General features: G+C 41.4%; 1 protein-coding gene across 1 annotated transcript in view; it reads right to left on the reverse strand.

Moving 5' to 3' along the window:
• Positions 1 to 13,648, reverse strand: part of CAMKMT (calmodulin-lysine N-methyltransferase) — a 534,662-nt gene that overhangs the window by 166,034 nt on the left and 354,980 nt on the right. The window contains exons 4-5 of the mRNA XM_040430327.1: positions 2,243 to 2,303; positions 567 to 621 (exon numbers count right to left, since the gene is read on the reverse strand). Coding sequence (XP_040286261.1) covers positions 567 to 621; positions 2,243 to 2,303 — 116 coding nt within the window. The remainder of the gene's footprint in view (positions 1 to 566; positions 622 to 2,242; positions 2,304 to 13,648) is intronic.

The raw sequence follows: 13,648 nt of genomic DNA on the forward strand, positions 1-13,648 counted from the left end.
TTTATTTGCCCAGACATAGAAACTTGTCTAATGCACAGGGCTGCGACATAATATCTTCTGAATACATGACTCGCGAACCGAAGAATGGTCAACCACTCTCCTGAATGGCCAATCTAATTCAAAAGAATCTAATTACGGAGCGCTCTGGATCATGTTTGTTGGTGTAATAATGCAGGCAAAACATTAGCAGCTATATCATAGTACTCCAACTGTGATTTGCGAGGCTATTCCTGTATTTTAGCAAATGGGACTATAATCTGGAGGTGGGGGGGGGTAGGGGTTTGGAGGGAAGAAAGCTTCAACTATGGCAAGACGTAACATATTGTGGATTGGAATGTCACAACAAGAGATATTGACTACTCTCAAGGAAAACGTTTCTGCTCTCCGAGGCAACCATAAAATCAATATGAAGCGAAGGCAAGGCAGCCTAGAAGATCTCTCCAGACTGCAGCTTGACCGCAGCTGAGGCTGTTGACAGTTCTCTGACCCAGCGGTTGGTGGCAGTGGAACTGTTTCCCCTTTTGTTCCACTCTGTGAATGGAATTGGAATTGAGAAAAAAACCTACCATGAGACCAGCCAAGCATGTCATGCCACCCCCTAGCTCACACACAGCAAGGTCCCTGCAAAACAGAAAAGAAGCCATACAAATAAGAAGAAAATGGGCAGACATATATATGTTACAAGAACAAACTGCCATCTGCAGTGGGGGAAAAAAAGAAGAAAAAAAAAGAAGTTGGCAGGAAGTTGTAGGGACACTACCAGGCGACCTCATGGCGTTTTGCGTTTTAAAAATAATTATGATAAAGAAAAGTCACAAAGCAGGCAGAGCCGTGGGGGATCCCTCATTAGTGTTTTCTGCAACATTACCACTGCTGAGCTAAAAAATCCAAGGTTTCTTTTTTTTTTTCTTCCCCTTTTTCTTTTCTCCTTTGTCAGTAGCATTCTCTATTAAAACCGAAACTTGCTAGAGTAGCGAAATGTAATTGTTTGTACAAAATTGCATGCTTAATATTCTTTCTGCTTCCTGCAAACAACCCATAACTTTTTAAACATTTCAAAATTCAGTTACTCACCTCCATTCTTTCTTATTTTTGAAATTCATTATTATTTTTTTACATTTTGGATCTACCACACAAGCGATATCACGTTACAATTAAGAACTGTGTGACTGTCGATGACTTTACAAAAGAAGCATGGTCTGCCTCTCCCCAGTGGTTAGGACTACATCGGGCCTTTTAAAATCTAAATTGCTTCGGCGCTGGCACGGCACCGGGTATTAAAAGAAGGAAAATACACAGTCTGTTGATATGACCATTGGCGGCAGAACACGGCTAAATGATATGGTATTTTTTTATTGCATAATGCTCAATAGTTCTAATGACAGAAGAGAGATGACGAAATGCCTGTTATTCTCCCTGTCCTTCACAATACGCATTGATTGACTGAAGACTCACTTTTGTTTCCCAAAAAATCAAAGTGAAATAAAATGCCTCAAGTGGAAATCAGAATTCTTTGACGTACAGCAAAGCTTGCTGTGCAATATTAGTACCTACAGGCAGTCGAGCAAGCCTTGTCAGCAGCAACACGTTGTCATCTTGTACTTTTCTTCCATACATGATAACTAGAGATGAACAAATCGAATCCCACAAAGTGGAATTCGATCTGAATTTCAGGATAAATTTGATTAGCCTAGAAGCCGAATTTCCTTGTGCTTCATGTCAGTGAATCGATTTAACCTGAAATAGTATAAAAAACGAAAAAAATTCTAACTTACCGCCTCCATTTGCTCGCGACGGGCCGCCAGCCTTTATCTTGCTTGAAGATCTCGGCCGAAATCCCGTGCGGCGCGAGATTACATCATCACGCTGGCCGACGTGATGACGTCATACGTCATCACGCCAGCCGGCGTGATGATGTAATCTCGCGCCACACAGGATTTCGGCTGAGATCTTTTTTTTTTATTGTTAATTTTACACTCAGCTGCTGCGATCATGTATGAACGTGGTATCTGAGGGGTACAATGAAGGGGGTGGCGCTATCACAGCTCCCTGTCATTGCACCCGCTACTTACAAAAAATGCACTTCGTGACGAAGTAATTCATCACAAAGCAAAATTTTTTTGTGAAATTCGGCAAATCAGCCGAATTGAACTTTTAAGAAATTCGCTCATCTCTAATAATAACCAATCTAATAGAAAGGAGACATTACTACTACCGTACATGTGTGCACATAATTGTTTACCTGAACAGGTCTTTGTGTTTGAGACAATAGTAGGCCAATACCTCTTCAGAGGGCCAGATACCTAAGGAAAGAAAAGACGAAAAATTGTGTTATATATTCATATACAATTAATCGATTCAGACGCGAATAGAACACTCACGAGCAATGACATTGACACCATGTTGGATTCAGTCACTGTATCTTAAGTTCTCTCTTTAAAGGGAACATATCCAAATTGAGCACGGACAAAAGGCTGACACTTCCTGTTTTCACTTGTTGCTTTACTGTATAGAATTGGTCAGAATGTGCACAGTCATTAAATTTATATTAGATGGTGGGCAAGTTCACGACATTAATTTAAGCTCTCTTGTACCACTGAACACTTAAAGGGAATGTGTCACCAGAAAATGATCTATTGTTTAAATCACATTTTTATTAACATATTTTTAATGAATTTTTTATAATTGTTATTTTTTATTTTCCATGTCAATATCTATATTTAAACAAAAAACATAAAATCCTGCAGTTTTCAAACTGGCCACAAACCTAATTAAAATTAAACAGATCACTTTACTGTAGTTATCTGTCTATCTGTCATTCTAATCCTGCCTGTAATGGTATTACCTCTGTGTACAGATAAGACAGGATCCACCATTCACAATAGGTGACTGTCAGAGCTCAGGCAAGATGGCCGCCACCATAATCATGCTCAGGAAATAGAAAAAATACATCTGAAATCAGTTTTTAACTGGCAGGTAAAATCATTTGTGACACATTTCCTTTAAGAAGACACAATAGACTGAAGATGATGAAAACGTATTATTTCAATCATAACAAATGTTTGCCTGCTGCAATTTAAAGGGGTTGTCCAAGCTTTTTCTTTTGATGACCTATCCTCAGGATAGGTCATCAATATCAGATCGGCAGGGGTCCAATACTCGAAACGAGGAGACGGAGCACGCAGTGTGCATGTGTCGTCTCCCGTCTCTCTTCCTGCTCTGCTGCTGTATGTCTATGGGACAGCAGCAGCAGACAGGACGAGCTGAACGACGGGGGTGCCAGGTGTCGGAGCCCCGCCAATCTGGTATTGATGACCTATCCTGAGGATAGGTCATCAATAGAAGGAGCCCGGACAACCCCTTTAACAATGAATGACTGATTTAGCCAGCCAATGAAGTACAGGAATAACTGCGTTTATGCCACATACTAATTAGGCCATTTCTCCCAGATTTCAATGATTAAGGCCTAGTTCACACGAACGTGTGTGATCCGTGGCCGTATTGCGGCCCGCAAATTGCGGCCCGCAAATTGCGGTCCGCAATACACGGCCACAGTTCCGTGTGCATTCCGCATCACGGATGCGGACCCATTCACTTCAATGGGTCCGCAAATCCCGAATTGCGGAACAGCCGCACGGAACGGGACCCCTTGGAAGCACTACGGAGTGCTTCCGTGGGGTTGCGTCCCGTACTTCCCTTCCGAAAAAAGATAGAACATGTCCTATCTTTTTGCGGAACGGGCGGATCGCGGACCCATTAAAGTGAATGGGTCCGCGATCCGATGCGGCTGACCCACGGCCGGCGATCGTGCATTGCGGCCCGCAATTTGCGGGCCGCAGCACGGGCACGGGTCACACACGTTCGTGTGAACTCGGCCTAAGGCTGCATTGGTAGAATCAGTTTTTTTTTCCGTTTGCTTTAAACATGTAATATGCAAATTTAATAGAAGACAGTCATCCCTCACTCTATCCATGTGTGCTGAAGGCAACTCATACTGCCGGGGTCTTTATAGTTTTTAGACATTTGTGACCACGTCTTTTTAAGCAATATTAATAAAATCTATATTTTAATTGGGACCACATATCCTTTTCACAATTATCATTTGTTCCCTTTTGTCTTTGAAAGGCATGTGTAATTTGGGTGGTGCACATCAGATGTGGAAGTAAGTGAAAACCTAGGAGGTATAGATATCAATGTATTATAACTCTATCCATGTAGTGTAAGGGTATGCATGGATAAAGAATATTACCAACATCGTATACAACAAGGCCAGCCCCCGAGGAGTTCGTAAATAAAAATATATTACAAAACTATGAATTGTGTAATATTCAGTACATGAAATACTACAAAATTATTTTGTATTCACACTAAGGTGTACATCAAGAGATGCAAAAGAAATGTATGCCCATAGACTGTAAGACTGTAATGGGCCCAATGTGTGCCCATTGTAGGAAGACTGTTGGTGCAGTGAGTAGAGCGCCACAAAACTGTACCATATGCATAGACATATGTAAATATTGTGTCACCAAAGGGTTCTGTGACCATGTAAAAGCCAAAGCTGTAGGCTGAATGTGTTTATCCAGGTCATGGAACTTATTCATTCTATTATATAGTAGAAAGTACATTATTCCTCTTTTTAAAGAGAGTAGGGGGCATCTTATCTACCACTACTTGATATGAAACTCCCTTAGGGTACCTGCACATGCAGATTTGTTTGCAGAAAGTTTACAAGAAATCTACACCAACCGATCAATAAAATGCACATAAATCCGCACTATTTATTGCGGTTTTGGTGAGTTTTTTGCAGGGTGATAAAAATCTACGATTTTTAAAAATAAATTAAAAAAAATCTGTTTTTTTTTTAATTTAAATCTGATTTTTTTTAATATAAAATGCTTTTTGAGGAAAATATATTACCATCCAAAGGTTATTCCATCATGAAATGAAGATTATTTTTTTTAATTATGTAGAATAAGGCTGTATATGTTTAATTTTTGGGGTAAATAAATTCCATTAATCCATTCACAATGTCATGCTCTTCCAGAGGTTTTTGTAAGATTATTGGTCAGTTTCTCTGCCTACAAGATATTATCACAGATGCTTGGTTTACTTTTGCAGTTCTCAAAACTGAATTGGACTCAGCAGAGATCACATGCCTCTTCTTCACAGCAAAAATTTTATAACATGAGCAGAGTTGAGAAAAAGGGATTGTCCGAGTTATGAAAAAATAATAATATAGCACTGAAAATCTGATATATAACTGAGCTAAGCAAGTTTTATGCAAAATATATATATATATATATATATATATATATATTTCCTCATTTACCTGGTTCTTTTCTGGCCCTTTGTTTACATGCAATAAAAACAACCTCTGCCCCTCCCCCTGCACTGCTAAGGAAGTGAATACAAGAGCTGCCCTGAGTGACATGTCTGCCCCTCCCCCTGCTCTGCTAAGGGAGTGAATACAAGAGCTGCCCTGAGTGACATGTCTGCCCCTCCCCCTGCTCTGCTTAGTGAGTGAATACAAGTGCTGCCCTGAGTGACATGTCTGCCTGCTGGGAGACTCTGCAGCATGTTGTATGTGTAGGACTACAAGTCCCAGCTGTATAATGACACTGCTAAGGGAGTGGATACAAGAGCTGTCCTGAGTGACATGTCTGCCTGCTGGGAGAATCAACAGCAACTTGTAAGTGTAGAACTACAAGTCCCACTTGTATAATAACACTGCTAATACACACAGGATCTTCCCCCTACCTTCTTGTGCAATGCTCTCTCTAGTCTGTCAGATCCTGTGCCCAGAATTGTCACTGCTGCAGCTAGCCAGTATGTGCAGCTAAAGGGGTTAAGAATCTTAGGAGAGAGAGCAGACGGCAGTGAAGGGGGGTGTGGCCAGCACAGTGACGTCTTGTTTACAGGCTTGTAAATGACCTTTATCAGAGCAGGGAGAGAAGCTGACATCACAGGTCATGTGACCCTCAGTGAAATCTGAGAAACCAGGCACTGGAGATAAAGTGAGTTAATTGGAAAGCTGTTACATTTGACTAGTTAGGAACATACAGGGAGTGCAGAATTATTAGGCAAATGAGTATTTTGACCACATCATCCTCTTTATGCATGTTGTCTTACTCCAAGCTGTATAGGCTCGAAAGCCTACTACCAATTAAGCATATTAGGTGATGTGCATCTCTGTAATGAGAAGGGGTGTGGTCTAATGACATCAACACCCTATATAAGGTGTGCATAATTATTAGGCAACTTCCTTTCCTTTGGCAAAATGGGTCAAAAGAAGGACTTGACAGGCTCAGAAAAGTCAAAAATAGTGAGATATCTTGCAGAGGGATGCAGCACTCTTAAAATTGCAAAGCTTCTGAAGCGTGATCATCGAACAATCAAGCGTTTCATTCAAAATAGTCAACAGGGTCGCAAGAAGCGTGTGGAAAAACCAAGGCGCAAAATAACTGCCCATGAACTGAGAAAAGTCAAGCGTGCAGCTGCCAAGATGCCACTTGCCACCAGTTTGGCCATATTTCAGAGCTGCAACATCACTGGAGTGCCCAAAAGCACAAGGTGTGCAATACTCAGAGACATGGCCAAGGTAAGAAAGGCTGAAAGACGACCACCACTGAACAAGACACACAAGCTGAAACGTCAAGACTGGGACAAGAAATATCTCAAGACTGATTTTTCTAAGGTTTTATGGACTGATGAAATGAGAGTGAGTCTTGATGGGCCAGATGGATGGGCCCGTGGCTGGATTGGTAAAGGGCAGAGAGCTCCAGTCCGACTCAGACGCCAGCAAGGTGGAGGTGGAGTACTGGTTTGGGCTGGTATCATCAAAGATGAGCTTGTGGGGCCTTTTCGGGTTGAGGATGGAGTCAAGCTCAACTCCCAGTCCTACTGCCAGTTTCTGGAAGACACCTTCTTCAAGCAGTGGTACAGGAAGAAGTCTGCATCCTTCAAGAAAAACATGATTTTCATGCAGGACAATGCTCCATCACACGTGTCCAAGTACTCCACAGCGTGGATGGCAAGAAAGGGTATAAAAGAAGAAAATCTAATGACATGGCCTCCTTGTTCACCTGATCTGAACCCCATTGAGAACCTGTGGTCCATCATCAAATGTGAGATTTACAAGGAGGGAAAACAGTACACCTCTCTGAACAGTGTCTGGGAGGCTGTGGTTGCTGCTGCACGCAATGTTGATGGTGAACAGATCAAAACACTGACAGAATCCATGGATGGCAGGCTTTTGAGTGTCCTTGCAAATAAAGGTGGCTATATTGGTCACTGATTTGTTTTTTTTGTTTTTTTTGAATGTCAGAAATGTATATTTGTGAATGTTGAGATGTTATATTGGTTTCACTGGTAAAAATAAATAATTGAAATGGGTATATATTTGTTTTTTGTTAAGTTACCTAATAATTATGCACAGTAATAGTCACCTGCACACACAGATATCCCCCTAAAATAGCTAAAACTAAAAACAAACTAAAAACTACTTCCAAAAATATTCAGCTTTGATATCAATGAGTTTTTTGGGTTCATTGAGAACATGGTTGTTGTTCAATAATAAAATTAATCCTCAAAAATACAACTTGCCTAATAATTCTGCACTCCCTGTAGAAAGAACAAAAAAATAACTCGGATAACCCTTTTAATCCTAACTTCTACAAACCTATGAATACAGAATCAACCTAATCAAACTAATATGAAAAGTTTTTATTCTAAAAATCTTCATCTACTTGCATATTATAAGTTATACCAGCAAGAATTAGTCTTTATGTAGAAAACTATGATTTAAATCAAGCCTTACCGACTAGTGATTTAAATCAAATCCACCCTGGTTTTTTGTGCAGTTTTCATGCTGTTTTTGCTGTGCAGACTTTCTGTTTTTGTTAACAACCATTGAAGTCTACGGGGAAACCCACTCTACAGAAGGTACGGAATCGCAACAATTCATGTGCTGCAGATTTAAAAATTCGCACCTAAGGTCATTTTTTGCACCTAAAGAAAAAAGCAAAGTGTACACGAGATTTGTCAAATCTCATACATTTTGCTGGTACTGTATTAAGCTGCATTTTTTCTGCACTAAATCAGCAGAGAAAAAAAAAGCATGTTATCCGCGTTGTGTGCAGCCACCCTTACCCTTCTGAAACAAAAAAATGTTCTGTAGCATGCAATGTGTGTAGTTTCCACTCCAATCCACTGTAATTGAATCTAGAAAGTCTGAGCATTTGCAGTTACTCTGCACTCTAATAGTTAAACATGATGAGCGATAGTTTTCCAGTGTCACGTAGACAGTCGTGTCATACAGAACAGTAACCGAGCTCATGAAACGTTCTGCTCCCTTCCATTATTTGCACGTCTGCTGTTTGCCGCATGCTTGCAATCGGAAAGAAAAGGTTCTTAGTCAGAAGGGATTGAGAAGCTCTCTATCTCACTTGCTGGATATTAGATAACTTTCTAATGTGTGGTTTGCTTCTTAAAACCAATGAAAGAAAAGGCAGCTCCTGGTGTAGGTCTTCATTGATGTCAATTTTGCCAAATTCATCAAATATCACGTTTGATTAATTTGGAGCATCTATACAAAGGACAATTTTTAGCTAGAGATGTTACACCAATTTTTTTACGCCGTCCACCAACTGGAGTAAGATTTAAGTTTTTTTGTGAATTTTTTAAATAACATAGCTAACCAGGCCCAACTATTCACCCACTTTTGAAAAGTGGCAAGAGAGGCATACAATCACAAAAAGTCACAAAAATGTGTGACTCTTTTATGGCAGTGTAATTCCCACTTTATGGCAAGACTGGGCAACATTTCCTTGCCATGTATCTTTTAGGATCAAAGAGTATTTCCCATCAGTACAACCTCTTCTCTCATCTCTAGCGATCAGTTGATCAATATGGGTCTGGCAGCTTAAACCCGAGGTGGAGGGAAGCTGTGGGTGGCCTCAAAGAACTCCTCCTTTAGATGAGGTTCATATAAACTAAAAGGGCAATATTGAGTGATAGCCCCCTAGTACAGGGTTACAAAAGTGGTCACTCAAAGACTCCATGGCTCATTACAATACATATAAATATCCTAATGCAGAGTGAATAGAACTTTATATAGTCTAATACAGGTACTTATGGTACACCTTCCAGGTTGTATGGAACTGTAGTATGGTACCCACTTACTGTATATTCATTAATGTCCTCATCAATTTTAAAGGACTTTTCTGATACAAATGTTGGTATTTATCAGTCTGGAATTTTGACAGGTTTCTGCATTCTGATGGACTAAATTGCCATCTACTACCCAATACATAAACTGGATTTTAGACTTGTACCCTGTTTTGTTCACTTAGTAATGGAAGAGGTAAAAAAAAGCCTAATTATAAACAATGTAAGGAAAGCTCAATCATAAAAAAACATACACTCACCTAAAGAATTATTAGGAACACCTGTTCTATTTCTCATTAATGAAATTATCTAGTCAACCAATCACATGGCAGTTGCTTCAATGCATTTAGGGGTGTGGTCCTGGTCAAGACAATCTCCTGAACTCCAAACTGAATCAGAATGGGAAAGAAAGGTGATTTAAGCAATTTTGAGCGTGGCATGGTTGTTGGTGCCAGACAGGCCGGTCTGAGTATTTCACAATCTGCTCAGTTACTGGGATTTTCATGCACAACCATTTCTAGGGTTTACAAAGAATGGTGTGAAAAGGGAAAAACATCCAGTATGCGGCAGTCCTGTGGGCAAAAATGCCTTGTGGATGCTAGAGGTCAGAGGAGAATGGGCCGACTGATTCAAGCTGATAGAAGAGCAACGTTGACTGAAATAACCACTCGTTACAACCGAGGTATGCAGCAAAGCATTTGTGAAGCCGCAACACGCACAACCTTGAGGCGGATGGGCTACAACAGCAGAAGACCCCACCGGGTACCACTCATCTCCACTACAAATAGGAAAAAGAGGCTACAATTGGCACGAGCTCACCAAAATTGGACTGTTGAAGACTGGAAAAATGTTTCCTGGTCTGATGAGTCTCGATTTCTGTTGAGACATTCAAATGGTAGAGTCCGAATTTGGCGTAAACAGAATGAGAACATGTATCCATCCTCTGATGGCTACTTCCAGCAGGATAATGCACCATGTCACAAAGCTCGAATCATTTTAAATTGGTTTCTTGAACATGACAATGAGTTCACTGTACTAAAATGGCCCCCACAGTCACCAGATCTCAACCCAATAGAGCATCTTTGGGATGTGGTGGAACGGGAGCTTCGTGCCCTGGATGTGCATCCCTCAAATCTCCATCAACTGCAAGATGCTATCCTATCAATATGGGCCAACATTTCTAAAGAATGCTATCAGCACCTTGTTGAATCAATGCCACATAGAATTAAGGCAGTTCTGAAGGCAAAAGGGGGTCCAACACCGTATTAGTATGGTGTTCCTAATAATTCTTTAGGTGAATGTAGATAAAGCATAAAGCTAAAGAATTTATCTAACAAGTGGCACAAATTGGAACAATTTTGGCACAGCTAAGGCTTCTACACTTTTTTCTCGATTTGCTTAAAAAGTGGATACAGCTTGGCAAGAGGGGTGTGGATTCACAAGAAGGGGGCACGGTCCAAAATGTGCCATTTTATGCCAAAACTGCAGCACAATTCTGAAGTAAACTCAAAGTAAGAAAAGTGTTTATCCCTGCAGCACATTTATCATCCAGCCTGAGCAAGTGAGATTGGTGCAGGTCTAGAAAGCATGTATAAGCTAAGACCATCTTAAGGATTAGTAAATCTGGGCCTTTGTGTTTCAATATCTCAACTTTTTGAGATTTCTGCTTTCAACAAACACGAATATTCCTGTTTACTGAATCTGACAAACTTAAAAGCAACTCATTCTTAGGGCTCATTTAGGCTACTTTCACACTTGCGTTTGGGGTTCCGCTTGTGAGATTCGTTTGAGGGCTCTCACAAGCGGCCCCGAACTGATCCGTTCATCCCCAATGCATTCTGAATGGATAAGGATCCGTTTAGAATGCATCAGTTTGGCTCCGTTCCGCCTCTATTCCGCTCTGGAGGCGGACACCAAAACGCTGCTTGCAGCGTTTTGGTGTCCGTCTGGCCGTGCGGAGCCAAACGGATCCGTCCTGACTTACAATGCAAGTCAATGGGGACGGATCCGTTTGACGTTGACACAATATGGTGCAATTGCAAACGGATCCGTCCCCCATTGACTTACAATGTAAAGTCAGGACGGATCCGTCTGACTAACAATTAGACTTAGACTTTTTTTTTACATAGAATGCAGACGGATCTGTTCTGAACGGATACCATCGTTTGCATTTATAGGTGCGGATCCGTCTGTGCAGATACCAGACGGATCCGCACCTAACGCAAGTGTGAAAGTAGCCTAACTTGGACAAACATTTCTATGAATGTTCGTTCCCAATAACTGCTCAATATAAAAGTGCCATTGATCACCTGACAAATGAGAAAAACACTCATTTGTTGGGAGGTCCATTGTTTATGTGGCCCCTAAAATAATTGCTCGTTAATAGCACATTGCTCTATAAAAACAAGGAACCGCTGCTGATAAACTATGAATCTGTATGTAGCGATCAATCAGCGATCATAGTAGCGATCAATCATTTCTATACAGAGGGGATGATTACTACAAGTAAATGCATCTTAAAAAAGTGGGCAATGTTTGGAATAAACTGCTCGTTCCTGAGAATAGCCCTGTGTAACGGCCCATGTAAATCCTGTGTACAGATCAGAGTTTGAAACAAGTGAAGAAGAGAACTCTGAAAATAGCCTCTAGATTAGAGGTGAGTGAATCGATTCTACTGAATGGAATTCATCCCGAATTTCTCAAAAGAGAGAGAGAGATTCACCTGCATGAGAAGTCTTACAGACATGACAATCCTCCTATGGGTATGCAGATTAGCTTTGTTTCCAAAATGAACAGAAAGCCTCTGATGCCACCAGATCTTAGGTATCAAAGTAAATGTTGTTTTGTAATATAGTAGTACAAAGCAATTCTACCCAAATAAGAAAGAGAGTGTTGCAGTGTGTAAATAAGGGTTTGTTGTGGATTTTCTGAAGCTGAATGTCTCCAGTTATTTCAGCAGGTGATGTAGTTTGCAAAGGATTCCACTCTTAGCTTTCTTCTCCTTTAGGAAGGAAGGCTAATTTGCATATCTTTTCCCCAGAAACCCAGAGGAGCGTTGCCTGGCCTACAAGAGTCCTCATGCCTACTAGCTGCTCAGGTGCTTTCCATAATGAGAAATAGAACCCCCTGGATCCCAACCAAGGCCTCTCACCTAGCTCTGCCAGTTCTTTCTTTATGCATTTAATGCATTTATGCATTTAAGTTATGCTTCAAGGAATTTTTAAAAGGCTAAGCATTGACTTTGATACCCAACATAGTGGCATCAGAGGCAGCGCACAGCTCACAGCCTGGGAGGTTTTTTTCTCCTAGGCTGTGAGCTGTGCGCTGCGATTGGCCAGCGCTACAGCCTAGGAGAAGGAGACGCCCACAGGACAAGGGCAGACACCGCCTACTATAACTTACAGAGCAAAGATACCGGAGGACATAACGGGAGAACGGAGCGGCGCCCGGGGATAAAAGTAAGTGCAGTGAGATCCCCGGGCGCCGCTCTACATGTCAGCATACTTAGTTCACATTGTTTTTACAAGTGAAAGGTCCTCTTTAAATCGACGAGGAGCTGAAACAAAATTTTGGATTTTAACTTGTCATTATTTTCAAGATACTTCCCAGTAGAAAGAATTCTTGCAGAACTTTTTATTATACTATAACAATACTAAAAATAAAGGTGCTATCCACTTATAAAATTGCAAGACCAAAGAAAAATGAAAGTATATGTTAAAAGTGATGCACACTATATAATGATGAATAATAGTTTTATTGGGTAGTCATTAAAACTATTAAAAACATACACAACAAACTGGGAGGTCTCAAGTAAAATGCAGAGTGGCCCGTGAAAAAGTAGCCCAACTCCAGTATCTCCAAATCAAACTGCCTAATAGTAAATATGTCTTAGTTGTCCATAGCAACCAATCAGAGCTCAGCTTTTATTTTTTCAGAGCCCTGTAGGAACTGAAAGCTGAGCTCTGATTGGTTGCTATGGGCAACTAAGGCCTCTTTCACACTTGCATTGTTGGGATCCGGCATGCACTTCCGTTGCCGGAGGTGCCCGCCGGATCCGGAAAAACGCAAGTTTACTGAAAGCATTTGAAGACGGAACCGTCTTCCAAATGCTTTCAGTGTTACTATGGCACCCAGGACGCTATTAAAGTCCTGGTTGCCATAGTAGGAGCGGGGAGCAGGGGAGCGGTATACTTACAGTCCGTGCGGCTCCCGGGGCGCTCCAGAATGACGTCAGAGCGCCCCATGCGCATGGATGACGTGATCCATGCGATCACGTGATCCATGCGCTTGGGGCGCCCTGACGTCACTCTGGAGCGCCCGGGGAGCCGCACGGACGGTAAGTATGCCGCTCCCCCGCTCCCCACTACACTTACCATGGCTGTCAGGACTTTAGCGTCCCGGCAGCCATGGTAACCACTCTGAAAAAGCTAAATGTCGGCTCCGGCAATGCGCCGAAACAACGTTTAGCTTCAGGCCGGATCCG

This window comes from Bufo bufo, chromosome 4, assembly GCF_905171765.1.
Source record: "Bufo bufo chromosome 4, aBufBuf1.1, whole genome shotgun sequence".
NCBI lineage: Eukaryota > Metazoa > Chordata > Amphibia > Anura > Bufonidae > Bufo > Bufo bufo.